The following is a 27695-nucleotide window of genomic DNA, read 5'->3' as shown; positions in this document are numbered from 1 at the left end:
GTGACGCTTGGTTTAATGGAGTGTACATGCAGCCCAGATTAGACGGAGAGGACAGCGTGCTTCTGAGCCGAAAGCTATGCGCTGGCCAGAAGTGAAGAGGGAAGAAATATGTTCAGGTCAAGGGTCAAGCAAGTCGCCGGGACACCGGCATGAATAGTGCACCAACAGCGGCAGACGGAGGGGGCAGGAGGAGGTCACAGTATGTACTTTTGACCCCTCACACACTGGAGTTATCTGTTTGTATCAGGTTTGAGACCTCTGCCATTAAAGAATACCACAGCTGAATAGTCAGTTTTGGGTGACTGGGGTCCAAATTCACTAAAGTGGGTGGAGCCACAAACAGCCAATCAGATTTTTTAAATTGATTTCAGCCATTCTGTTATTGGCAGGGTTCTCAAACTTGACACAGTTTGCCACTGGGTGACTGGAACTAATATTCAGGAAAGTGGGTGTAGCCTACAACAGCCAATCAAAATTCACCTTTTGATTTTCAAGGGGAATAATTACATTGCTGCTATTCATACACTTTTAGTGGCAGAGGCCTCAAATCTGGTACAGTCAGTCACTGGGAGACTGGGGTTTAAATTCTGTAAAGGGAGTGGGCCAAAAACAGCCAATCAGATTTGTTTAATTTCAATGGTAACATGCAACTTATTGATGCCAAAGACCACAAAGCTCATAAACTTGATCAGTGAGTGACTGTATGTCAAGGTTAGTGGGCAGAGCCAAAAACAACTTTTTACATGGGGAAATATAAATTGCAGCTATTCTTACACTGTTAATGGCAGGGATCTCAAACTTGACACAGTTGGTCACTGGGGGACTAGGATTAATATATGGAAAAGTAGGTGGAGCCTACAAGAGCCAATCAAAATTCACCTATTGATTTTCAAGGGGAATATTGAAACTGCTGTCATCCTTACACTGTTAATGGCAGAGGCCTCAAACCTGCTACAGTCGATCATCAAGTGACTGTGGTTCAAATTCACTAAAGGGGTGGAGCCACAAAAATCCAATCAGATTTGCTTTTTTTGTATAAACTGCTTCCATTCACACAATTTTGATGCCTGGAACCCAAAAGCTCACAAACTTGGTCAACTGTGTGTCAAGGTTACAAAAAGTAGGTGGAGTCAAAAACAGATTTTCTGGGAAATTGTAAACTGCAGCCCTTCTTCACTGTTAATGGCAGGGTTCTCAAACTTTGCACAATTGGTTACTGGGTGACTGGGATTAAGATTCATAAAAGTGGTTGGAGCCTAAAAAAGCCAATCAAAATCACCTGTTGATTTTCAAGGGGAATATTAAAATTTCTGCCATTCTTGCACTGTTAATGGCACAAGCCTCAAACCTGGTACAGTTAGTCATTGGGGTTCAAATTCAGAAAAGGGGACAGAGCCACAAACAGTTTCATTTCTTGGAAAATACAAATTATTGATGCCAAGGACCCCAAAGCTCATAAATTTGGTCATTGAGTGACTGTATGTCCAGGTGACAAAAAGAAGGCAGAGCCAAAACCAAATTTCACTGGGAAAATGTAGACTGCAGGCCTTCTTACACTGTTAATGGCAGGGTTCCAAGCTTTGCCCAGATGGTCACTGGGTGACTGAGATTAATATTCAGGGAAGTGGGTGGAGCATATAATAGCCAATCAAAATTCACCTGTTGATTTTCAAGGGGAATATTTAAATTGCTGCCATTTTTACACTGGTAATAGCAGATGCCTTAAACCTGCTACAGTTGGTCATTGGGTGACTGGGGTTCAAATGCTGGAGAGGAGCAGAGCCACAAGCAGCCAATCTGATTTTTTTAATTTCTATGGGAATATACAAATTATTGATGCTAAAGTCCCCAAAGCTCACAAACTTGGTCATTGAGTGTTTGTGCGTTAGGGTTAGAAGAAGTGGGCGGAACCAATACCTGTCAAATACATACCCGGGCAATGCCGGGTCATCAGTGGGTGGAGACAAATACAAATTTCACTGGGAAAATGTAAACTGCAGCCATTCTTACACTGTTAATTGGAGGGTTCTTAAACTTTGCACTGTTGCTCACTCAGTGAATGGGATTAATATTCAGAAAAGTGGGTGGAGCCTACAATAGTGTATAAAGCTTCACCTATTGCTTTTCAAGTGGAATATTTAATTGCTACCATTCTTGCACTGTTAATGGCACAGGCCTCAAACCTGGTACAGTTGGTCATTGGGTGACTGGGGTTCAAATTCAGAAAAGGGGGTGGAGCTACAAACAACCCATCAGATTTTTTCATTTCAATACAAATTTTTGATGCCAAAGACCACAAAGCTCACAAACTTGGTCATTGATTAATTGTTAGGGTTAGAAAAAGTGAGTGGAGCCGACACCAGCCAAATATATTCCCGGGCAACGCCGTGCAATCAGCTAGTAAAATATAAAAGAATGAGCGATACATGTAGTTTAATGGACACAGACACGTTTGTCCACATCGATATAATTTACATATGGCATACATACATGTCGTGAGCCCGCAATTTCTATTCAGAGGGAAGAGGAGGAGCAGCATTGTCTTATGACTCCAATCCTAAATACCTCAACTTCCAATAATATATACATCTTATAATCCTATTATTATTATTGTATCAAGAGTAATAGAAAGAGAGAGAGAGAAAAAAAAGAAGAGAAAAAAGAAAGAAGAAAGAGAAAGATCTCGTATGTGGTGAAATACAGGGGAACACTCTCCGACTCATGGCTCTTCTGAAGGAAGTGAAAGTAAATTTTCGTCCGCTTATAATACCCAGTCTGTGATCTATTCTAACCCTTACCCAAGGTATCTCTATACTCCTCGGTTATAATAAATTGCTTCCACCCTTCCCAGGTAATATCTAACTGTTGTTGTTCTCTTCTAGTTTCACGTATTAACTGTTCCATATAAGATATATAGTTTATCTCTCTGAACCACTCGCCGATCGTCGAAAATGTCACCTAGGAGAAAACTCAGGAGAAAAAGCTAACTGCATATATGGGCCAAGGTCTTTTTGAAAAAGAAATGCATGGTTTTCCCAAAACTCTCCTCAACATACCTAGAACATTTGGTGATGATAATAATGTGGTGATGGTGGTGGTAAGGTGATAATAATAATAATAATAATGATAGTAATGATTACATGTATTAGAGGCCTGCAGTGGATCAGGTACCCGCGGGTTACCCACAATGCGGGTCAGGTGCAGGTACCGGAATTGGTTTGGAGCTGCGGGTGCGTGTTGAGACGCGTGTAGCCAGTTGCGGGTGCGGGTCGGGTCTTGGGTAGCAAGGTACGGGTCGGGTGGCAGGTAGTCAAAACAAGCATAAGATAATTCTGTATATTTTGCCTTCCCAAAATCTGTGAGGAATGCTGGCACCAGAATACTTTCTTGCTGACTTGTTTGCTGCTTCTCATCTTTAACTGCTTGCCGATCACGTGATGCCGATTGGCGTGGCTGTGGCGGCAGCCCCAGGACCACCTAACGCCGATCGGCGTAAAGTCCTAAGGGCTTCATTTTGCAGGAGATCACTCTCCGCCTTCAGTCTCCCAGCGGCGATCGCCGCTGGGAGACTCTTAGACAGTGAAACCACCGTCTAATTACCAATACCATGTACAGCGCTGCAATCTACAGAGTTTCTGCGGTGATCGGCTGTCATAGGCTGAAGCCTATGACAGCCGATCAAAGTGTTTAGTGGTGGGGGGAGGGATGGAGGGTTTTGTAAAAAAAAATAAAAAAATAAGGACATTTATGTAAAAATAAATAATACTAGTCCATATAACTGGGAACATGCCAGTGTGAGATTGAAGATGTGTTTTTCATAGATGGCCAGAAATCACTGGGGCATGCTCTGTTAGAGGAAAAGGTGTGATAGGAAAGCTCTGTCTGTTAGTGACTGGGGATATTTAATAGGACAAGAGCTAGAGAATCGTCTGGCATGTTCTATAAAGCTGGAGGGAGGAGGCAGAGCAGCACATTGCAGGCAGAGAAGCACATGCCACATGGGACAAGATCTGCTGACAGTGTAGCTGCATCCACAGCCATCTAGCACACACAGGTATGTGTTTGCTGCATATGACAAGAATAATTAAATACAGAATTTTATTATCAGACAGGTACAAGACAATTAGGCAGGTTTATCAGCACAAGTGCATGCAAAATGGAGGGAAATCTAAAAGTGAAACAATTGATGTGTGTGCTGCTTTTTATTTCCTTTTGGTTGTGATAAAGCTGCTCCAATTAACTTTGATTCTGATTGGTAAGTCCTGAGTAGGTGTGCATATACTGTATACTGTATTTGTTCTCCCTGCTTAAAAGCCTTGTTGTACATGTAATCCTGATTTTCATAATTAACCACTTCAGCCTTCAGTCATTTTCACTTTATGCATCCGAGCAATGTTCACCTCCCATTCATTAGCCTATAACTTTATCACTACTTATCACAATGAACTGATCTATATCTTGTTTTTTCCACCACCAATTAGGCTTTCTTGAGGTGGTACATTTTGCTAAGAGCCACTTTACTGTAAATGCATTTTAACAGGAAGAATAAGAAAAAAACGGAAAAAATTCATTATTTCTCAGTTTTCAGCCATTATAGTTTTAAAATAATACATGCCTCCATAATTAAAACTCACGTATTGTATTTGCCAATATGTCCCGGTTATTACACCGTTAACATTATGTCCCTATCACAATGTATGGCGACAATATTTTATTTGGAAATAAAGGTGCATTTTTTTCCGTTTTGCATCTATCACTATTTACAAGTTTAAAATAAAAAAAAAAAATAGAAATATTTCATCTTTACATTGATATTTAAAAAGTTTAGACCCTTAGGTAAATATTTACATTTTTTTTATTATTGTAATGTTTTTTTTTTTATATTAAACATTCTATTTGGGTATTTTTTGGGAGGGTGGGATGTAAACTGTACTTTTATAATGTAAATGTGTGTTGAGTTTTATTTTTTTTACCTTTAGTTGTAGTTTTACTTTTTGGCCACAAGATGCGGCCATGAGTTTGTTTACATGACGTCACTCTAAGCGTAACATACGCTTAGAGGGACGCATGGGGGACGCAATAGCCAGAAAAAGCGGAGCTTCTGAGAGAAGCTGTCGCTTTTTCTGCGGGGGAGAGGAATCAGTGATCGGGCACCATAGCCCGATTCACTGATTCGTGGGCTAACGATCCGCGGCTGGGAGCACATGTGCACGTGCGGGATTGGCCGCGTGAGTGCGCGGACACGCACATGGCCTCCTGGGCATAGCTAGTACGTCCAGGAGGCCAAAGTAGTTAATTACCGTTTATTTTGCTGTTGAGTTACTGTAATGAAGAAAAGATAATTTAAGGTGTATATACACATCCAATTTGGATTGGCCAATTATCTCCCAATTTTACATCTCCCATGTGGTATGAGAGATTACCTACACAATTTGCTCTTAGTCGTTACAGCCGCACGACGCAAAGCCTCGTCCACCTAATCGCACATACTTGTATCCACGTCGTTACAAGACAAGTTAATTTTGGCACATAATAATATTTCTTCTCAAGCCTACACGTTTTTGCACAGCCAAGCACCTTCATTGAACAGTAGCTCATCATTAACCTACCTGGCGGTAAGCTCGATCTACGTTCGGGCTAGCCGCCGGAGAGGATCACATGGCCCCCGGAGGATTTTTTTAATAAAATTTGATTTCTATGCTTAAGCTAGCACTTTGCTAGCTAACCATGCCCCCCAAGTTCCTCCGCTCTCCCCGATCACCCCCGATTGCCACTGGTATACGTACCCCCCCAGGGATCCCGCAATGGCGCAGCCTCCCAATCAGCTCCAGGCTTAGCTATGGGGAGGATCGGGACTGCACATGATGTCATGACGTCGACGATGTCAGACGTCATGTCCGATCAACGCCATAGCGATGACTGAAGCTAAATGGTGAAGCTGCACCTCTCACAGGATCGCGCCAGGGAGGTTAACAAATAAAGGTTCTAACAGAAGTAATTGCACTTTGGGTGCATATACACACACACAATTTTGATTGGCCATTTTGATTGGCCCTCATTCCACATGGAAGATCAAGATTGTCTTGTACAGGGAGTGCAGAATTATTAGGCAAATGAGTATTTTGACCACATCATCCTCTTTATGCGTGTTGTCTTACTCCAAGCTGTATAGGCTCGAAGGCCGACTACCAATTAAGCATATTAGGTGATGTGCATCTCTGTAATAAGAAGGGGTGTGGTCTAATGACATCAACACCCTATATCAGGTGTGCATAATTATTAGGCAACTTCCTTTCCTTTGGCAAAATGGGTCAAAAGAAGGACTTGACAGGATCAGAAAAGTCAAAAATAGTGAGATATCTTGCAGAGGGATGCAGCACTCTTAAAATTGCAAAGCTTCTGAAGCGTGATCATCGAACAATCAAGTGTTTCATTCAAAATAGTCAACAGGGTCGCAAGAAGCGTGTGGAAAAACCAGGGCGCAAAATAACTGCCCATGAACTGAGAAAAGTCAAGCGTGCAGGTGCCAAGATGCCACTTGCCACCAGTTTGGCCATATTTTAGAGCTGCAACATCACTGGAGTGCCCAAAAGCACAAGGTTTTCAATACTCAAAGACATGGCCAAGGTAAGAAAGGCTGAAAGACGACCACCATTGAACAAGACACACAAGCTGAAACGTCAAGACTGGGCCAAGAAATATCTCAAGACTGATTTTTCTAAGGTTTTATGTATTGATGAAATGAGAGTCAGTCTTGATGGGCCAGATGGATGGGCCCGTGGCTGGATTGGTAAAGGGCAGAAAGCTCCAGTCTGACTCAGACACCAGCAAGGTGGAGGTGGAGTACTGGTTTGGGCTGGTATCATCAAAGATGAGCTTGTGGGGCCTTTTCGGGTTGAGGATGGAGTCAAGCTCAACTCCCAGTCCTACTGCCAGTTTCTGGAAGACACCTTCTTCAAGCAGTGGAACAGGAAAAAATCTGCATCCTTCAAGAAAAACATGATTTCCATGCAGGACAATGCTCCATCACACACGTCCAAGTACTCCACAGCGTGGCTGGCAAGAAAGGGTATAAAAGAAGAAAAACTAATGATGTGGCCTCCTTGTTCACCTGATCTGAACCCCATTGGGAACCTGTGGTCCATCATAAAATGTGAGATTTACAAGGAGGGAAAACAGTACACCTCTCCGAACAGTGCCTGGGAGGCTGTGGTTGCTGCTGCACGGAATGTTGATGGTGAACAGATCAAAACACTGACAGAATCCATGGATGGCAGGCTTTTGAGTGTCCTTGCAAAGAAAGGTGGCTATATTGGTCACTGGTTTGTTTTTGTTTTATTTTTGAATGTCAGAAATGTATATTTGTGAATGTTGAGATGTTATATTGGTTTCACTGGTAAAAATAAATAATTGAAATGGGTATATATTTGTTTTTTGTTAAGTTGCCTAATAATTATGCACAGTAATATAGCAAAGAAATGAACAGCGCTACTTAAAAACAGATGAGTGCTTACCTGCAAAAGAGTGCAAGCCCCACTTATGGGATAAAATACACACTGAGCATACACATGACCTGTCTACCACTTGGAGGATGTTAGTTTCCTGTAACAGCTTGCATGCAACTTGTTAAGTACTTGTCCCTCCCACTGTCGAAGAAGTCTTTCCTCCATGGGAGGGGACCTAACACTAACTAAATCCTACCTATGCATATGCATAGCCTGGGCGCGCTACCAAGTAAAATTGAAAATTGCGCAAAAAAGTAGGATCAGCGCATCACCAGGCCGCCTCTGAATGGCCTCTGCTCAGAGATGCGCTGAGCCCCCCCAGAAACTACAAATGCACCTTGAACCCAAACAGAGGCTCTGCATATACACCAAGGTTCAAGGTGCGTCTGTAGTTTCTGGGGGGGCTCAGCGCATCTCTGAGCAGAGGCCATTCAGAGGCGGCCTGGTGATGCGCTGATCCCACTTTTTTTGCGCAATTTTCAATTTTACTTGGTAGCGCGCCCAGGCTATGCATATGCATAGGTAGGATTTAGTTAGTGTTAGGTCCCCTCCCATGGAGGAAAGACTTCTTCGACAGTGGGAGGGACAAGTACTTAACAAGTTGCATGCAAGCTGTTATAGGAAACTAACATCCCCCAAGTGGTAGACAGGTCATGTGTATGCTCAGTGTGTATTTTATCCCATAAGTGGGGCTTGCACTCTTTTGCAGGTAAGCACTCATCTGTTTTTAAGTAGCGCTGTTCATTTCTTTGCTATGTTTTAATTTATTTCTGGTCAGCTGCTCCCACTTAACAGTTTTACCTTTGGTGTATATGCAGAGCCTCTGTTTGGGTTCAAGGTGCGTTTGTAGTTTCTGGGGGGGGGGCTCAGCGCATCTCTGAGCAGAGGCCATTCAGAGGCGGCCTGGTGATGCGCTGATCCCACTTTTTTATGCACAGTAATAGTCACCTGCACACACAGATATCCCCCTAAAATAGCTAAAACTAAAAACAAACTAAAAACTACTTTCAAAAATATTCAGCTTTGATATTAATGAGTTTTTTGGGTTCATTGAGAACATGGTTGTTGTTCAATAATAAAATTGTTCCTCAAAAATACCACTTGCCTAATAATTCTGCATTCCCTGTATATGCACCCTTAAATCTGAAAATGATCTATATAAGCCTGGACGCAGTGTCTATACCTTGCAACTCATAGCTGCAGCAGTGGAAGTGTCACCCTGGCCACCGCAATACATGCTGGGAGGTGTAGTACATTAATGTGCCTACATCCCCTGTGATTAATTTACTATGTCTCCCAGTGTGCATTGCAGTGGCCGGGGGGGGGGGGGGGGGTTTGACACTCCCAATAGAGGTAATGTAGATGGGGAGCAGCCTACAGCATACCGGGACAGGGATGTGGGTGCTCTGCTCTGCTATTTGTTGTTTGAGCAGTACTGTTACTCCTCAGTTTTTATTGATTTGAATAAGAGTAAAAAAAAAAAAATCTTTAAAACACTTCTTTGGTTTGTGTATAAAAAAATGTTTTATTTACAGCTCCCCAATGTTGCTTTAAATGTGTACTTTATAAGAAAATGGAAAAAGCGGATTGCGGGTCGCAGGTCCGGTAGCAGGGCTGCGGGTGCAGGTATCAAATTCAACCGAAAGCAGGTTGCGGGTTGGGTTCGGGTAGCGGGTCTGCGGGTGCAAGTCGGGTGCAGGTATGAAAAATTGGACCCGCGCAAGCATGTATTTTTTAACCACTAAAGTGGGAGCATTTACTTTAATGTAAATTGCCTTGAAATCGTTCTGCATATTAGTGAAAATGTAAAAGGCAAATTTTAAAGTCAAATGTGTGGCAAGTCAGCAAAAACATTTTGGTGAGTGAAAGCGACCCAATTCACAGCGAGCTCCAACTTGAAACATTTGCCTGCTCATCCCGATCATGGAGTCCTGCCAGTTTCTTTCAAAGGGGAATAAATAGTTAGAAAATCTGTCAAGAATTACCAATAGAAAAGGGGAGGAAGGCCTCATTCTTCTTGAAATTGCCTTTAGCATCCAGAAAGTGTTCAGGGTAAAACTCGTAGGGTTTCTGCCAATAGGCTTCATCTCTCAGTGAAGAGCTGAGATTGCCTAGGACCGTGGTGCCCTGCGGGAGAACAGATACATAAATCATTGCATTGCTTTATATATTGTTTGAATGGATAAGTGGTATCACATTTATGAGATTGCTTGTCCTTTACTCCTCTAGAGTGAAAACTTAGTTGCAACTCTTACCTTACTTTAGAAAGTGTCTAGCAAGTGAAGGACAGAAAGACATTGCCCCCTCTTATCTTTTCAACTGCATCACTAGAGGAACTAGGTGCTCCAACTGGCATTTCTACTCACTTCTGGGATGACATCAGCCAGTGCTGGTGTCCGCACTTATCAGAAAGGTGCATGGATCCACTCCCGACCAGTGGTGTATCTAGAAATCACTGGGCCCACCCTGCAAAACTTTGGATAGCTGAGCAGATGCAGCCATTAGAACAATTGTGTAGAGAGCAGAAAGTTTTTTTTCTCTCTGTGTTCTTATTTGTCAGTCACTCAGGACAGGAAAGAGAAACTTCTCCACCCACGGGGCCCTCTGCGGCTTCTGGACCACCCTGCGGCTGCATCCCTTGCAGGGTCTATTGTTATGCCCCTGCTCCCGACATTATCAGTAAATTAGTCTTTTGAGGTTACATTACATGGCCCCAAAAATCTGGACACCCAACATTTTGTATGGATGGTGGTCGGGTGGGGGTTGGTGGGAGCAGAGCCAGCAGTTTTATAATGGGAGTAGCTACATTGTGGGTGTGGTCATTTAACATTTTACAGGCTACATTGATGGATGCAACAGGTATATACAGTATATATATATATATATATATATATATATATATATATATATATATATATATATATATATATATATATATATATATATATATATATATATATATATATTTTATTTTATTTTTATTTATTTTTTTTCTATTTTTTTTTTCGGTGTATAAGACGACTGGGCATATAAGACAACACCCAACTTTTCCAGTTATAATATAAATAAAAAAATATATATAAGAAGGTTTTTTTCCTGCCACTCTCTAAACACCCAAGATACTGTTGGGCGAGAAAATCCTTCAGTCTCTTTGTGCCACTATCTGTCCCCGTCCTGCACTCCTCCAGCCCAGTGTGTAAACACAGAGTATGGCAAAGCAGAAGCTGTGCTCTCACCTCCCCGCCAGAGATTAGCTCTGTGCCCATGCAACCATCCTTCCTGTCTCCTTCTCTCTCTAGTGCTGGCACCTCACTCTCCAAATGTCACTTATAATCATGCTACATGCAGTCAGGGCCGGATTTCTGGGAAGGCCACAAAGGCCATGGCCTAGGGTGATAAAATCAGAAGGGCGGCAGGACTTGGAGAGAGAAGAGGTCATAAGTCAAAGTAAATCACCTCTTCTGGTTCCGCAGCGCAGCCATCCAGCACCCTGCTCTGCACTAATAGCTGAATTCCAGAGTTCCCCAATCCCTGCTTCTCTCTCTCATAATTCCTGGTATTTTATGACATTTAGAATCTGCTGTCACCTGATGATCCATTCCTCTAGATGATGGATATACAGGTCAATGTGATAAATACCAGGGATTTACATTACAAAGCAGATAGAACTAAGTTCTACTGAGTTTTAATGCAGGCATTCACAAACATCACTGAGCTCTGCTAGTTTCTTCACTTTCTCCTTTACAGCTGTCAGACTGACCCCAGCAGCTGTTAATTACACTTTCTAATCTCTACCTAAATTTATGGCTTAAGGTTTTTTTTTCTTCCTAGCCAGCAGTGGTCTCAGTTAACTCTTTCCTGACTCATTTTCTGTCCTTCCGTTCCTACCATCTATGAGAACTGCAGGAATAAAAATGATGTTTGCTTCCCTTTCACTGCTAAATTGCCACTTTAAAGGACACATGAGCTGTTACTACCTCTATGCTAGTGTGTATGGTTTGACACCCTTCTACTTTCCTGTAGCAGGAAAGCATTGTACCATCTGAGCCATCAACAAAGGCAGAGAGTTTTGAATCAGGATGATACCATTTATTGGGCCTGATTCACAAAGCGGTGCTAACTCTTAGCACGGGCGTTTTTGCGCGTATTTTCGCATTGTGTGCGATCGCAAATTTTCGTGCGAAACAATACCGTTTTCGCGCGCAAACGCAAATTTTCACGCAAACTCTATATTGTTTTCAAACAAAAATTTGCATTTGCGCACGAAAACGTTATCGTTTCGCGCGAAAAGTCGCAACCACGCGCAATGCAAAAATTCACGCGAAAACGCCTGTGCTAAGAGTTAGTACCACTTTATGAATCAGGCCCATTGTCTTCAGCCTTTGTTCCTGTATACTGTCAATATGTTAGAGCACCAGGGCCGGGCCGAGGCATAGGCTGGAGAGGCTCCAGCCTCAGGGCGCAGTGTAGGAGGGGGCGCAGAATTCATTCAGCTGTCATTCCTAATTGTGTTTAAAGCAGAAAGAAATAAGAAAAGGGGATACATGGCAGTGACTGCAAGCCAGATAACTAGATATTAAGGTGTTGGGGAGGTTGTGGGCCATGTGGCGCCTCTTAGTCTAATAGCAATTAGTGTGTGACGGCTGGGGTGGGAGGGATGGGGGGCGCAGTTTGGTGTCTCAGCCTTGGGTGCTGGAGGACCTTGTCCCGGCTCTGTAGAGCACACCACCATATGTACTTTCAGCATTCAAAAGAGATGCATAGATTTTTCAGCAAATATAAATAAATGTCATTCAGATGCTTTAAAGTGGAGCTGTACTCTTGCACAGGACAGAAGGAAAACATGTATGTTTTTAGAGAGCCTGTCTACTTCCCCCTCATCTGTGTCTAATCTGAAGTTGTAATTTGATCTCTCCCCTGTGTCACCTGACTGCCACAACATCTAAGCTCATTTGAAAGCACAGGATGTTAACACTATGTCTGCTTCCATGAAAGCAGGAAGTAGACACTGCCAATTTATTGCAGGATTTGTATCAGCTGTAACAAAGAAATGTTTTTCTTTAAAGGTTATTATGCTGTTGTGTATCTTTTATAGCAGAGAGAGAGAGAGAGAGAGATAGAGGTAGTTTTGAGTTCAGGTCCGCTTTAACCACTTTACCCCCAGCGGTACGAATTTCTCCGCCCCTTTTTTCCCTCCTAAAAAACCAGGGACGGAGAAATCCGTACCTTCCGCGCTACCGCCGCTGTCCGCGCTCCCGTCGCTCGTGTGCGCGCACCCGCCGCTCGTGCACGCCGCCGCCCACTCGCCCGGAGATCAATGAACGGGAAAATCCATTCCCGTTCGTTGATCTAGCCCCCGCAATGATCTGCTGCTTCTTTCAGAAACAGCGAGATCATTGTGAGTCTCCCAGCCTCCTACTGCTTCCTGTAAGCGTCCTTCCGGACGCTTACAGGTCGCATGTAAACAAACACTCTGTGGCCATCTTGTGGCCAAATAGTAAACTACACCCTAAAAGCATTTTACATATACAAACATTACATTTACACAATAAATTAACTCATTACCTCCCACTATTTATGTTTTTTTTTTTTTTTTTTTTTGTAATTAAAAAAAAAAAAAAAACATAAATAGTTACCTTAGGGACTGAACTTTTTAAATATTTATGTCAAGAGGGTATAACACTGTTACTTTATAAACTGCGGGCTTGTAATTAGGGATGGATGCATAACTGAAAAAAATGCACCTTCATTTCCAAATAAAATATTGTCGCCAAACATTGTGATAGGGACATAATTTAAATGGTTTTATAACCGGGACAAATGGGTTAATACATTTCATGGGTTTTAATTACAGTAGCATGCTTTATTTAAAAACTATAATGGCTGAAAACTGAAAAATAATAATTTTTTCCCACATTTTTTCCTATTTTCCCATTAAAACACATTTAGAATAAAATAATTCTTGGCATAATGTCCCACCTAAAGAAAGCCTAATTGGTGGCAAAAAAAACAAGATATAGTTCATTTCATTGGGATAAGTAATAATAAAGTTATAGACGAATGAATGGAAGGAGCGCTGAAAGGTGAAAATTGCTCTGGTGGTCAGGGGGTAAAACCCCTCAGTGGTGAAGTGGTTAATTACAACCAAAGTGAGTATTGACAGGATGTTTGCTACTTACCTGTTCTATATTTTGGATGGGCTTCTCTTCATTGCTCTGCCCTGCCACCTGTTTGTGGCTCTGACTGCAGCCAGTCTCACAGAGGACAAAGAAGCAGCGCATGCTCTGGCCACTCACGCTCCCTGTCACCTGTTTGTGGCTCTGACTGCAGCCAGTCGCACAGAGGATAAAGAAGCAGCGCATGCTCTGGCCACTTGCGACTTGCACTCCCTGTAATTTCCTGCTCCTGCCCAGATGTGCACAGCAACCAACGCCAGTATAGTGTTATGCATTCTTGACAAGTACATATATCAGCGTCATTTCTCAAGTATGCATTCCCAGAACACTATCAGCTACTGTGCACATTTGGGCAGGAGTGCAAATTACAGGATTTATTGAGCAGACAGAGCAGCCACTGATTCTTGGCTGAATGGGAGGCAGAGCAGCACAACTGAAATGAGCCCATTCAAACCAATGATCGCTAGTCAGAGTGTGGGACATGATCTTTTTTGGAGGTGGTGGTGGTGGGGGGGAGGGAGGGGCGGTAGGTGACAGCAGGCCTAGGGCGCTGGAAAGTACAAATCCAGCCCTGCATGCGGTAGGAGATGTCTGGCACTAGGCCAAGCGGTGGGATGTTTGTATCTTGGGGACTCTATATTAAAGAAAACCCGAGGTGGATCTTTGGGGGGCAGATGGGACACAGAGGCATGTTCTCTGCCTAATGACATGGTTCTGTGTCCCCCAACTGCCGCTCTTTGCCCCCCCCCCCCCCCCCCCCAGGGAATACCCTGTTCAAAACGCCCACTAGGGGCATTCCTACAGAGTTTCCTGAGCTGCCATTGGGCAGCTCTCTCTCCCTGGCCACGCCTCCTGCTGCTGCCACACCTCCCTGCACGCTATGAGAGACAACAGTCTCTCAGTGCAGCGTCGTGACCCAGAGGTCACGAAAGTGAAAGTGGGCCATAGCGGTCCACGGGAGCGGCGGGTTTTGCAGCTACCTGATCTGCTCAGCACTGCGGATCAGGTAGCCTACTTTTTTTCCCCTTTTTTGAGCCCACCTCAGGCTCTCTCTAAAGGACTTCAAAAGCAAGAAGTAAAAAAAAAGTTAATAGCTGGCTGCAAGTTTTATCCTCAGAGGACGCGATCCGCGCCCTCTGTTTCATTCCGCAGTGTTTTTGTTCTTATTTTTAGCATGAGGTTGGGAGTCGGGACCCGGGTAATTTATAGCAATTTGGAAAGACAGCAGTATTTAGGAGAACTTAGAGAAGATATTTACATCTCATTTTATTTGTTTATGGTGGTGGTGATTGAAATCTATACCCAGTTTGGGAGCTATTATTCCTGCCAGGTTGTAGATTTTCACTAACCTCCCTCCCGCCCCCCTCTCCGGCTGGACCACCTTGTGTACATTTTAACAAAGAAATTCAAGTTGGTAAGTTAATGCTGGTATTCCTATACATTAGCATTGGTCACTCACTTTTGGAATAAAATATCCCCTGAAGGTGACATCTTGAGAAGTTGCATGCGGAAGAGTTGTAGGAGCAATGTCTCCAAACCTCATGATCTCATGGATGACAGCGTCAGTGTACGGCATTTGTTTCCTGTGCTCCAGGCTAGGCTGAGCTCTTCCAATGACTGTCTCAATTTCATCTTGTACTTTCTCTGTTTAGAAATAGGGGTAAATTAATATCCTGCATGACTGAACATCAGTTGATCACTTGAGATATACATATATACATATAAACTGCATCTATGAGATCTCTATAGTCCAGATAAGCTGGTAACACTGAAAAGCAGTGGTATCCACTACCAATGCGAGGTGTGTCATAATTAGAAGTCTGCAAAAAATCTCCTAGTTTGTTCAGGGCCTACTCCTGGGAAGGCTAGGCAAACAAAGTTCATAAACACTCTGAAACCCTCATTGGGCCCTTACCAGTCGGTACAGGATCCGGTCAGCCAAACCAATCCATTATAGCAAATAAGAAGGATCCGCAAAACTGAACAAGGTAAGTGAAAAAAGCTGGTATTTTTATTGAATGAGGACTCCACATGAAAGAGGACAATAAAACCACAGGATCAACTAACGCATATCGGGCCTACAATCTGCCCTTAAACACCTGGGAAGGCTAGGATGGGGCTCTCAACTCAACAAATAAGGAATGGACTAGTATCATTAAAAATGTAAAATGTAACCACTTCTGTACCTTGCATATCTATGGCCCTGTATACTTCACTTGCGGATCAGGTGCGTAGATATGCGTAAGGTTTACTTACCGCCACTGTTCACAATCCCACACAGTTTCCTTTTGCCTCGCCACTGCAATCCCCTCCTTCTGTGATTGGGGTAGGCAAACAGCTGTTCCCAACCCCGATGACCGTGCCTGTGATGAATAAAAGCCGATGTCAGCAAGACATCGGCTTTTATTCACAAAAACGAAAGTAAACAGATACATTCCCTCATTCCCATCTTATCGGGAACTAAGTGTAGAGCCATCTTGTGGCCAAAAAGTATAAATACACCCAAATGCACTATTATACACTATTAAATTAAATATATTGTATTATTTTTTAACCCCTTCCACCCGACCTCATAGTTACCAAAATAAAACACTTGTAAAAAAAAATCATCATTTAAAAAAACAAAAACATAAATAGTTACCTTATGGACTTTTTAATGTGTGTGTGGCACAAGGGTATATTACTGTTAATTTTGCAAATAAAGTCTTGTAATTAGGAATATAGTATTAAAAAAAATCACTAAATTGAAAAATACACCTTTATTTCCAGATAAAATATTATCATTATACATTGTACTAGGGGCACAATTTAAACGTTGTAATAACCGGGACAAATGGGCAAATCAAATTTGTGGGTTTAATGCATTGAAGCATATTTTATTTTTAAACTACAATGGCTGAACACTGTGAAATAATGTTTTTTTTCTTATTATTCCCTTTAACCTCCCTGGCAGGATGATTATTTCCAGATTTTAGGGTCTTTTCTGAACATTTTAGACCCTAAAATCAGGAAACAATCATACCGCCAGGAAGCCAGCAGCAGCTCCTGCACTCACTCACCTCCTTGGGCTCCAGCGCCGCAATTTGACCTCCATCCACCGGGTGGCGCTGTAACACTTTAGTGAGATCAATGACGATGATCTCACCAGAGTGACTCAGAGCCTCCGAGGACAGGAAATAGAAGGGCTACTGACGTCTGGATCACCCAGTAGGTATGTAAAAGCTCCTGGCTGCCTCCATTCACTTCCATTAAGCCTCCAGCTGCTACCCCAAGCTCAGCTCGGGATTACCGCCAGGGAGGTTAACATGCATATAAAACAAAATAATTCTTAGCAAAAAGTAGCATTAAAAGAAAGCCTAATTTGTGACAGAAAAAAATATATAAAAAAAATATAGATCATTTCAGTGTGATAAGTAACAAAGTTATCAGTGAATAAATGGGAGGAGCGCTGAAATGTGAAAATTGTTTTGTTTTTTAAGGGACAAAAAACTGTAGTACTGAAGTGGTTAAAATACATAAAAATTAATGTACCTATTTCTTCATAACTAAACTAACTAGAAATCACTGGGCCCCCCTGCGAAGATTTGGATAGCCCCCCCCCCCCCATAGGTGCCAAAACATCGTAATCGGACAGCGTTTCACTATAAAATAATTGTAATGGGGCTGCGTTTCACCATAAAATAATCAAAACGTTGCAATGTTTTGCAATAAAATAATCGTAATGCAGCAATGTTTCACCATAAAATATTTGTAATGTGTGCAGCATTTCACCAGAAAATAATCGTAAAGTGGGCAGCTTTTCACCAGAAACTAATGCACCTGCAAGAAAAATAATTTACTCACCTGACAGAAGTCTCCTCTCCCGGCCAGCCTCTGCTGCAGCTCCCCGGACGATCCTCCTGCAGCAAATCTCCTGCGCTGAAAGGCAGAGAGCAGGGCTACGGGAAGATGGCGCCCGAAGTCCTGTACAGGAGACACAAATAGCCTCCAGTGCAGGGATTTTGAACGCCCATCTTCCCGTAGCCTTGCTCCGCCTCCTGGAAAACTCCCGCAGGCTGAGGTGAGCTGCGGGTTGCTGTAAAAGAACTGGCATGGCGTCTATTAGATACCGTGGCCAGTTCAACACCTTAGGGGGCCACAATCGGGCGGCAGCGCTCCCCCTGCAGACAGCACTTTTGCCCCCCATAGCGGCCCTAGGCAGGCCCCCCTGCGGCTGAGGGTGTTGCAGCCCCTATAGTTACCCCCCTAACTACTAATTACATTTTTCTATGTTGCTGCCACTTACAGTAAGTAGTGAAAATATGACAGATCTGACAGCTTTTGGACTGATCCATCTCCACATGAGGGATTCTCAGTTATTCCTTTATTTATAAAAAAACACTTTCTGAACTGTAGTTGCTCAGTCCGACTGCCAAACTAGTGTGCAAGCGAGTAGAGTAGCTGGCTGACATCTTTGTAGAGATCCTTTTAAAGCAGTAGGATCAGCCATACTATGCCAGGGGAAAAAAACACATATATAAGTAGATAAATACTTGATCTACTTACATAATACATGTATTATACTGTCCACGTTTTGATTTCAGTGAATGTTATATAGTAAATGACGATAATTCTGTTCCTGGTGGGGGCCATGTCTTTTGCCCACAGTTAAGGCTAACTCGTGATGTCATTTCTGCCCTTTATTTTTTTTCTTGTCTCCTCCAATCGCTGAGTCGCCTCAGCCTTGCTTGTAAACACAAGTGAGTAGGGGATTAGATTTCAGATAAGCAGCTGGCAGGGAAATAAAGGGAAGAGGAGGAATAGATTATAGATATAAAGAACCCCCAGCATGCAATTCTTTGGCACCGACTACTAAAGGGCCAATGCATGTGATAACTCCAAATCATAACAGCAGAAAAAGTTTTGAACGTTTTGAATGCAGGCTTAGCATCTTTATCACTTAATACACTCAGACCAGTTGCTGTTGAAATTAGATTTTTATGGTGACAATACCGCTTTAAGGGGGTGCTTTTGCAAAGAATAAAAGTAATAAAAGAAATTCCCCCATGAGGAGATGAAGTAGCCCAAAAACTGTCAGATCTGCCAGTTTATTACTACCTACTGTGACAGCTACATAGGACATTTATTGTGCATTTTACTCTGTAAGAAACAGTGGCGTAGCTGCAAACCTCTGGGCCCCGATGTGGAATCTGGATGTGGGCCCCCCCAGGCAACAACAGCCCCCCCTCCCCTGGCAACACCCGACGCACACACATATCTGAATCCCTATAGCCAGCTATAGGTCCCTCCCCAGTATAGGTAGCCAGGCATAGGTAAGCCAGTATAGTTGCCCCCGGTATAGGTCAGCCAGGTAGGTGCCTCCAGCATAGGTAGCCAGTATAGTTGCCCCCAGTATAGGTTAGATAGGCAGGCGCCACCGGTATAAGTTAGATAGATAGGTGCCCCCAGTACAGGTTAGCTAGGTGGGTGCCTCTAATATAGGTAGCCAGAATAGTTGCCCCCAGCATAGGTTAGATAGGTAGGTGCCCCCAGTATAGGTTAGTTAGGTAGGTGCCTCCAAAATAGGTAGCCACCAGTATAGTTGCCACCTGTATAGGCTAGCTAGGTGCCCCGAATACAGGTTAGATAAGTAAGTGCCCCCAGTATAGGTTAGATAGGTAGGTGCCCCCCAGTATAGGTTAGATTAGTGACAATGGAGGGTACAGCGACTGGCACTACGGCGGCACTCAAAATATATCACAGCTTGCAAAACAGAGGGGTATAGATTCCACCAGGTATCCGCACATGTACAGCACAGCGTGCTCAGGATCAAGAGAAAAAAGGAAATCAAGCTCATTCACAACATAGATATATGAAGATCCGGCACTGCTTCTAGCTTTAAAAAGAGCTTTATTGCCAGCGGCTCTTTCAATGTGCAAAAAAGTTTCCAACAAGTTTCCAACAAGGTAATCAAAAGATATTCATGCGGTAAAAATATGCAAGGTGCACATACCCGTTGTGGTTAGTGAAGGCTGTGGGGCATGGTGGTAGGAACGGCCCGCCTAACGTCCGTTTCGCTTCAGTAGCATCTTCAGAGGCAGTGTGGCAATTCACGACTGTCCGTTTCCGGGTTAAATACTGTATAGTGGAATCATTTCCGGGTCGCATCTACGCGTACAAAAGTACGCATGCTCCCACTAACGTACGCATGAATGCGTATTGACGTCAATGGAAAATGCGTACACTTCCGGAACTTCCCTGCGTCGTTTCATGCTTACGTACTTACGCATACAAACATCGATGCACGCGTACAAGCGTATGAACACCGATGAGAGTATGCGAACCATGCTTAGGATTGCTATTTACAAATCGAAACTAGCAATCTGCTACATGGCCACAAGGTGGCAGCACAAACGGGTATGGGCTGGTGTATTAACAATTTAAAAAGTTAAAACATATAGGGGAATAAATCTGCACACCAAGAGATGCAAAAAGCTCCCACCAAAAGATTGTAGGAGGCTTCATGGAGCTAAGACTGGGCTGCGGCCCCCCGCTGACAGGAATTCGCTTAAGAAAATATTTTCACTACTTAACATAATTAGAACAAGTCAGAGACCCACGTCCCAATCAGCCCCATTACAGCACTCCCGATGTGCAGAGATCGCCCCCAACCTAAAAACATTTCCTACAGTAAAGAGATACAAATGGACCTACTCTATACTCTCAAGTTTTAAAGCTCAACTATACTCTAAGGATCCAGGAAACATGCCATTTCTATATTTTCGTTCAGGCCTAAAGGGCCCATCGCATCTGTTTTTATGATCCAATTTGATTCCTTCCTTAAGAGTAATCATTCTCTGTCTCCTCCTCTATGTGGCACTGGCATATGGTCTAAGCCAGCAAAGGTTAGGCAGTTCGCATTGCTTCCATGGGCCATCCTGACATGCTCTATGAGTCTTGGGCATCCTTTCCCTGAATCCACAGATCTGAAGTGCTCCAACACTCTCGTTTTCATTTCTCTAGTTGTCATGCCTATATAAAACCGGTGACATGGGCACCATATTATATAAACTACGAACTTTGTTTGGCAAGTAAAAAAGTGTTGTACTTTCGTGTCCACAGGACCTACTCGTACATTTCTCCCTCTGCCTAGTTGTGGGCAAATTGAGCAGTGCCCACATCTATGATTACCTTTGGTCTGTCCTCTTTCTAGCCAGTTAAGCTCCCTCGGCATCATAAACTCACTGGAGGTAACTTTATCGCCTATGGTTGGGGCTCGTCTAAAAGTTATCAGGGGTGGCTCTTTGTAAATATCTTTCAGGGATGGATCCTGTTTTATTATGTTCCATTTCTCTAAAATATTGCGCCTTATTGCGTCTGCCATTGGATTATAGTCAAATGAGAACACTAACCTCTCTCCTATGTTTTTATTTATTTCTTTCCTCTTTTTCTTTTTCACTATATCTTTCCTATCTATCAGACTGGCTTTTTGTATTGCTTGGTCTAGTTCTGTCTGAGTATAACCCCTATCCAATAGCTTTGCTCTAAGATCCATTGCTTGTTCCAGAAAATCATCAAATGTGGTATTGTTCCTGCGCAGGCGTAAAAACTGGCCATATGGTAGTGATTTGAAGACGTGAGATGGGTGATAGCTGGTCCGATGTAAGAATGTATTTCCTGATACTGGCTTCCTGTAGCTCTTTGCTACTAGTTGGTTCTCTACTATACATAATTCTAGATCTAAGAAGGCTACCTTATCCTTACTGAATTCATGCGTAAAATTGCATGTTTTCTTTACCATCATTTAGGTAGCCCATGAATTGCATAAACATCTCATAAGTCCCGGACCAAAACACCAGCACGTCGTCCACGTATCTGGACCATCTCCTGAGGCCTCCCCCATGGGGAGCATCGGTACCATACACATACCTCTCCTCCCACCATGCCAAAAAAAGATTGGCGTATGTGCATGATACCGAGGTCCCCATAGCTGTGCCGGACAGCTGCCAGTACCACCTCCCATCGAACATAAACGCATTGTGCGTAAGTACAAAATAGAGGCATTCACATATATAATCAATGAAACTTTCATCTTTGTCGGTCTGAGACAAGAACGTCTTTACAGCAAAGACTCCGATATCATGCGGTATACGGTTGTATAAGTTCACTACATCTATGGTTGCCAAAGCATCCCCTTCTCTCCAGATCACATCTTCTATGCTTTCAAGCACGTCCAATGTGTCTCTAAGGTGGGACTGCACCCGTCCTAGCAAGGGCCTCAGGAGATGGTCCAACCACCTAGACATTCTTTCGGTGAGGGAACCAATACCCGATACAATGGGACGTCCCGGCGGATTGGTCCGGGACTTATGGATCTTTGGTAAATGGTACCAGATCGGTTTTTTAGGAAACTCTGGCAGAAGATCTTCTGCTAGCTTCTTGGACAGAAAGCCCCCCTCCACCCCCCTTCTCAATAGCGACCTCATAGCATTTTGAAACCTATAAGTTGGATCCCCTGCTAATCTTTTATACGTTGTTGGGTCATTTAGCTGACGTAAAGCTTCTTTGTTGTACTGCTCTGCTGTGAGTACCACTATCGCTCCCCCTTTATCAGCTTTTCTGACTATTAGTTCCGGTCTTTCTTTAAACCATTGTAGAGCTTTCATTTCATCCTGATTTAGGTTGGGATCTGCTTGGGTGTATGTGAGGGCCTTAATGTCCTTCTCCACTAGACTTTGAAAAATATCGAGTGCTGATCCCTGAGTCACTGGGAATGGTTTGATTGATTTACAAGGTATAAATTTTTGTTGGCTTTCTAGGTGATCCTCTATTTGGGGGGTTTGTTCACTATGCTCCCTATTATCTGTTAGAAGTTCCTCCAAGATCCTTAAGTTCCCCAAGTCCTCATCTGTCCAAGATGCATTTGGCGTAAACCCCAAAGGGCCTACAGACGCTTCTTCGGATTTAGCTTGAAAAAAGGTCTCTTTCTTCTGAAAAAATTGTTTTATGCTCATCTTTCTTACTCCCTTATAGAGATCCACCTTAAAACGGCAAAAGTCAAATTTCTGTGTGACCGAAAAGTTGAGTCCTTTCTTCAATATTGATTCGCATGCTATTGGTAGTGGTGTCTTGCTCAAGTTGACTATTTCTATTTGTTGTTCCCTCTGTAGTACTTCCTTTTCTTTGATTTCTGTTGGACTGGATTGCTCTGGCTGTCCTCCCAGGTTAGCTGCCTCCCTCCTTTTCCTTTTGAGACGGCCCCTTCCTCTGCGTGTTTTTTCCCTAAAGGGGCACTCTTTGGATTGGACGCACATTCTGATTGATTATTTTCAAGATTACTTTTTGTATTATTTTTGTGGACTGCTTTTGCAGTCTCTTCTTCACTGGTCTCTGTATCTGTCGTCCAGTAACCTTTTTTAGGGCGTTGTGGTCTCGGACCTCCAGGTCTGCCAAACCGTGGTCTGGAAAAACCCCAATTAAATTCTTTGATTACCTTTATGATTACCTTTGGTCTGTCCTCTTTCTAGCCAGTTAAGCTCCCTCGGCATCATAAACTCACTGGAGGTAACTTTATCGCCTATGGTTGGGGCTCGTCTAAAAGTTATCAGGGGTGGCTCTTTGTAAATATCTTTCAGGGATGGATCCTGTTTTATTATGTTCCATTTCTCTAAAATATTGCGCCTTATTGCGTCTGCCATTGGATTATAGTCAAATGAGAACACTAACCTCTCTCCTATGTTTTTATTTATTTCTTTCCTCTTTTTCTTTTTCACTATATCTTTCCTATCTATCAGACTGGCTTTTTGTATTGCTTGGTCTAGTTCTGTCTGAGTATAACCCCTATCCAATAGCTTTGCTCTAAGATCCATTGCTTGTTCCAGAAAATCATCAAATGTGGTATTGTTCCTGCGCAGGCGTAAAAACTGGCCATATGGTAGTGATTTGAAGACGTGAGATGGGTGATAGCTGGTCCGATGTAAGAATGTATTTCCTGATACAAAATATAGTCCTAGAGAGGACCGAAGAGGAACATACAGGGATCCAGAAAGAAATAAAAGACCTGAAAGAGCAATATAAGGGTCTTGTAGACCAGGAACGCTATAATGGAACCCTAAAGAAAATTGATAAAAGGCTAGCCCCAATTCAGGAGGAAATAAAGAAAAGGAAATTACAAAAATATCTTAGAGATACCGACGATTTTAAGGCCGGGAAAGAATTTAATTGGGGTTTTTCCAGACCACGGTTTGGCAGACCTGGAGGTCCGAGACCACAACGCCCTAAAAAAGGTTACTGGACGACAGATACAGAGACCAGTGAAGAAGAGACTGCAAAAGCAGTCCCCAAAAATAATAAAAAAAGTAATCTTGAAAATAATCAATCAGAATGTGCGTCCAATCCAAAGAGTGCCCCTTTAGGGAAAAAACACGCAGAGGAAGGGGCCGTCTCAAAAGGAAAAGGAGGGAGGCAGCTAACCTGGGAGGACAGCCAGAGCAATCCAGTCCAACAGAAATCAAAGAAAAGGAAGTACTACAGAGGGAACAACAAATAGAAATAGTCAACTTGAGCAAGACACCACTACCAATAGCATGCGAATCAATATTGAAGAAAGGACTCAACTTTTCGGTCACACAGAAATTTGACTTTTGGCGTTTTAAGGTGGATCTCTATAAGGGAGTAAGAAAGATGAGCATAAAACAATTTTTTCAGAAGAAAGAGACCTTTTTTCAAGCTAAATCCGAAGAAGCGTCTGTAGGCCCTTTGGGGTTTACGCCAAATGCATCTTGGACAGATGAGGACTTGGGGAACTTAAGGATCTTGGAGGAACTTCTAACAGATAATAGGGAGCATAGTGAACAAACCCCCCAAATAGAGGATCACCTAGAAAGCCAACAAAAATTTATACCTTGTAAATCAATCAAACCATTCCCAGTGACTCAGGGATCAGCACTCGATATTTTTCAAAGTCTAGTGGAGAAGGACATTAAGGCCCTCACATACACCCAAGCAGATCCCAACCTAAATCAGGATGAAATGAAAGCTCTACAATGGTTTAAAGAAAGACCGGAACTAATAGTCAAAAAAGCTGATAAAGGGGGAGCGATAGTGGTACTCACAGCAGAGCAGTACAACAAAGAAGCTTTACGTCAGCTAAATGACCCAACAACGTATAAAAGATTAGCAGGGGATCCAACTTATAGGTTTCAAAATGCTATGAGGTCGCTATTGAGAAGGGGGGTGGAGGGGGGCTTTCTGTCCAAGAAGCTAGCAGAAGATCTTCTGCCAGAGTTTCCTAAAAAACCGATCTGGTACCATTTACCAAAGATCCATAAGTCCCGGACCAATCCGCCGGGACGTCCCATTGTATCGGGTATTGGTTCCCTCACCGAAAGAATGTCTAGGTGGTTGGACCATCTCCTGAGGCCCTTGCTAGGACGGGTGCAGTCCCACCTTAGAGACACATTGGACGTGCTTGAAAGCATAGAAGATGTGATCTGGAGAGAAGGGGATGCTTTGGCAACCATAGACGTAGTGAACTTATACAACCGTATACCGCATGATATCGGAGTCTTTGCTGTAAAGACGTTCTTGTCTCAGACCGACAAAGATGAAAGTTTCATTGATTATATATGTGAATGCCTCTATTTTGTACTTACGCACAATGCGTTTATGTTCGATGGGAGGTGGTACTGGCAGCTGTCCGGCACAGCTATGGGGACCTCGGTATCATGCACATACGCCAATCTTTTTTTGGCATGGTGGGAGGAGAGGTATGTGTATGGTACCGATGCTCCCCATGGGGGAGGCCTCAGGAGATGGTCCAGATACGTGGACGACGTGCTGGTGTTTTGGTCCGGGACTTATGAGATGTTTATGCAATTCATGGGCTACCTAAATGATGGTAAAGAAAACATGCAATTTACGCATGAATTCAGTAAGGATAAGGTAGCCTTCTTAGATCTAAAATTATGTATAGTAGAGAACCAACTAGTAGCAAAGGGCTACAGGAAGCCAGTATCAGGAAATACATTCTTACATCGGACCAGCTATCACCCATCTCACGTCTTCAAATCACTACCATATGGCCAGTTTTTACGCCTGCGCAGGAACAATACCACATTTGATGATTTTCTGGAACAAGCAATGGATCTTAGAGCAAAGCTATTGGATAGGGGTTATACTCAGACAGAACTAGACCAAGCAATACAAAAAGCCAGTCTGATAGATAGGAAAGATATAGTGAAAAAGAAAAAGAGGAAAGAAATAAATAAAAACATAGGAGAGAGGTTAGTGTTCTCATTTGACTATAATCCAATGGCAGACGCAATAAGGCGCAATATTTTAGAGAAATGGAACATAATAAAACAGGATCCATCCCTGAAAGATATTTACAAAGAGCCACCCTTGATAACTTTTAGACGAGCCCCAACCATAGGCGATAAAGTTACCTCCAGTGAGTTTATGATGCCGAGGGAGCTTAACTGGCTAGAAAGAGGACAGACCAAAGGTAATCATAGATGTGGGCACTGCTCAATTTGCCCACAACTAGGCAGAGGGAGAAATGTACGAGTAGGTTTATATAATATGGTGCCCATGTCACCGGTTTTATATAGGCATGACAACTAGAGAAATGAAAACGAGAGTGTTGGAGCACTTCAGATCTGTGGATTCAGGGAAAGGATGCCCAAGACTCATAGAGCATGTCAGGATGGCCCATGGAAGCAATGCGAACTGCCTAACCTTTGCTGGCTTAGACCATATGCCAGTGCCACATAGAGGAGGAGACAGAGAACGATTACTCTTAAGGAAGGAATCAAATTGGATAATAAAAACAGATGCGATGGGCCCTTTAGGCCTGAACGAAAAAATAGAAATGGCATGTTTCCTGGATCCTTAGAGTATAGTTGAGCTTTAAAACTTGAGAGTATAGAGTAGGTCCATTTGTATCTCTTTACTGTAGGAAATGTTTTTAGGTTGGGGGCGATCTCTGCACATCGGGAGTGCTGTAATGGGGCTGATTGGGACGTGGGTCTCTGACTTGTTCTAATTATGTTAAGTAGTGAAAATATTTTCTTAAGCGAATTCCTGTCAGCGGGGGGCCGCAGCCCAGTCTTAGCTCCATGAAGCCTCCTACAATCTTTTGGTGGGAGCTTTTTGCATCTCTTGGTGTGCAGATTTATTCCCCTATATGTTTTAACTTTTTAAATTGTTAATACACCAGCCCATACCCGTTTGTGCTTAGCAGATTGCTAGTTTCGATTTGTAAATAGCAATCCTAAGCATGGTTCGCATACTCTCATCGGTGTTCATACGCTTGTACGCGTGCATCGATGTTTGTATGCGTAAGTACGTAAGCATGAAACGACGCAGGGAAGTTCCGGAAGTGTACGCATTTTCCATTGACGTCAATACGCATTCATGCGTACGTTAGTGGGAGCATGCGTACTTTTGTACGCGTAGATGCGACCCGGAAATGATTCCACTATACAGTATTTAACCCGGAAACGGACAGTCGTGAATTGCCACACTGCCTCTGAAGACGCTACTGAAGCGAAACGGACGTTAGGCGGGCCGTTCCTACCACCATGCCCCACAGCCTTCACTAACCACAACGGGTATGTGCACCTTGCATATTTTTACCGCATGAATATCTTTTGATTACCTTGTTGGAAACTTGTTGGAAACTTTTTTGCACATTGAAAGAGCCGCTGGCAATAAAGCTCTTTTTAAAGCTAGAAGCAGTGCCGGATCTTCATATATCTATGTTGTGAATGAGATAGGTTAGATTAGGTAGCTGCCCCCAGTATAGGTTAGATGAGGTAGCTGCCCCCCCAGTATAGGTTAGATGAGGTAGGTGCCCCCAAGTATAAGGTTAGATGAGGTAGGTGCCCCCCAGTATAGGTTAGATGAGGTAGCTGCCCCCCATTATAGGTTAGATAGGTAGCTGCCCCCCAGTATAGGTTAGATTAGGTAGGTGCCCCCCAGTATAGGTTAGATTAGGTAGGTGCCCCCCAGTATAGGTTAGATTAGGTAGGTG

General features: G+C 43.1%; 1 protein-coding gene across 1 annotated transcript in view; it reads right to left on the bottom strand.

The window, feature by feature from the left end:
* Positions 1-27695, bottom strand: part of LOC137570372 (cytochrome P450 2K4-like) — a 90521-nt gene that overhangs the window by 3149 nt on the left and 59677 nt on the right. The window contains exons 7-8 of the mRNA XM_068279035.1: positions 15141-15325; positions 9491-9632 (exon numbers count right to left, since the gene is read on the bottom strand). Of these exons, the coding sequence (XP_068135136.1) occupies positions 9491-9632; positions 15141-15325 (327 nt within the window). The remainder of the gene's footprint in view (positions 1-9490; positions 9633-15140; positions 15326-27695) is intronic.

The sequence above is a fragment of the Hyperolius riggenbachi genome, chromosome 4 (assembly GCF_040937935.1).
Source record: "Hyperolius riggenbachi isolate aHypRig1 chromosome 4, aHypRig1.pri, whole genome shotgun sequence".
In the NCBI taxonomy this organism is placed as follows: domain Eukaryota; kingdom Metazoa; phylum Chordata; class Amphibia; order Anura; family Hyperoliidae; genus Hyperolius; species Hyperolius riggenbachi.
Note: the sequence above shows the minus strand (reverse complement) of the source record. Positions and strands in the feature narration are given on the sequence as shown.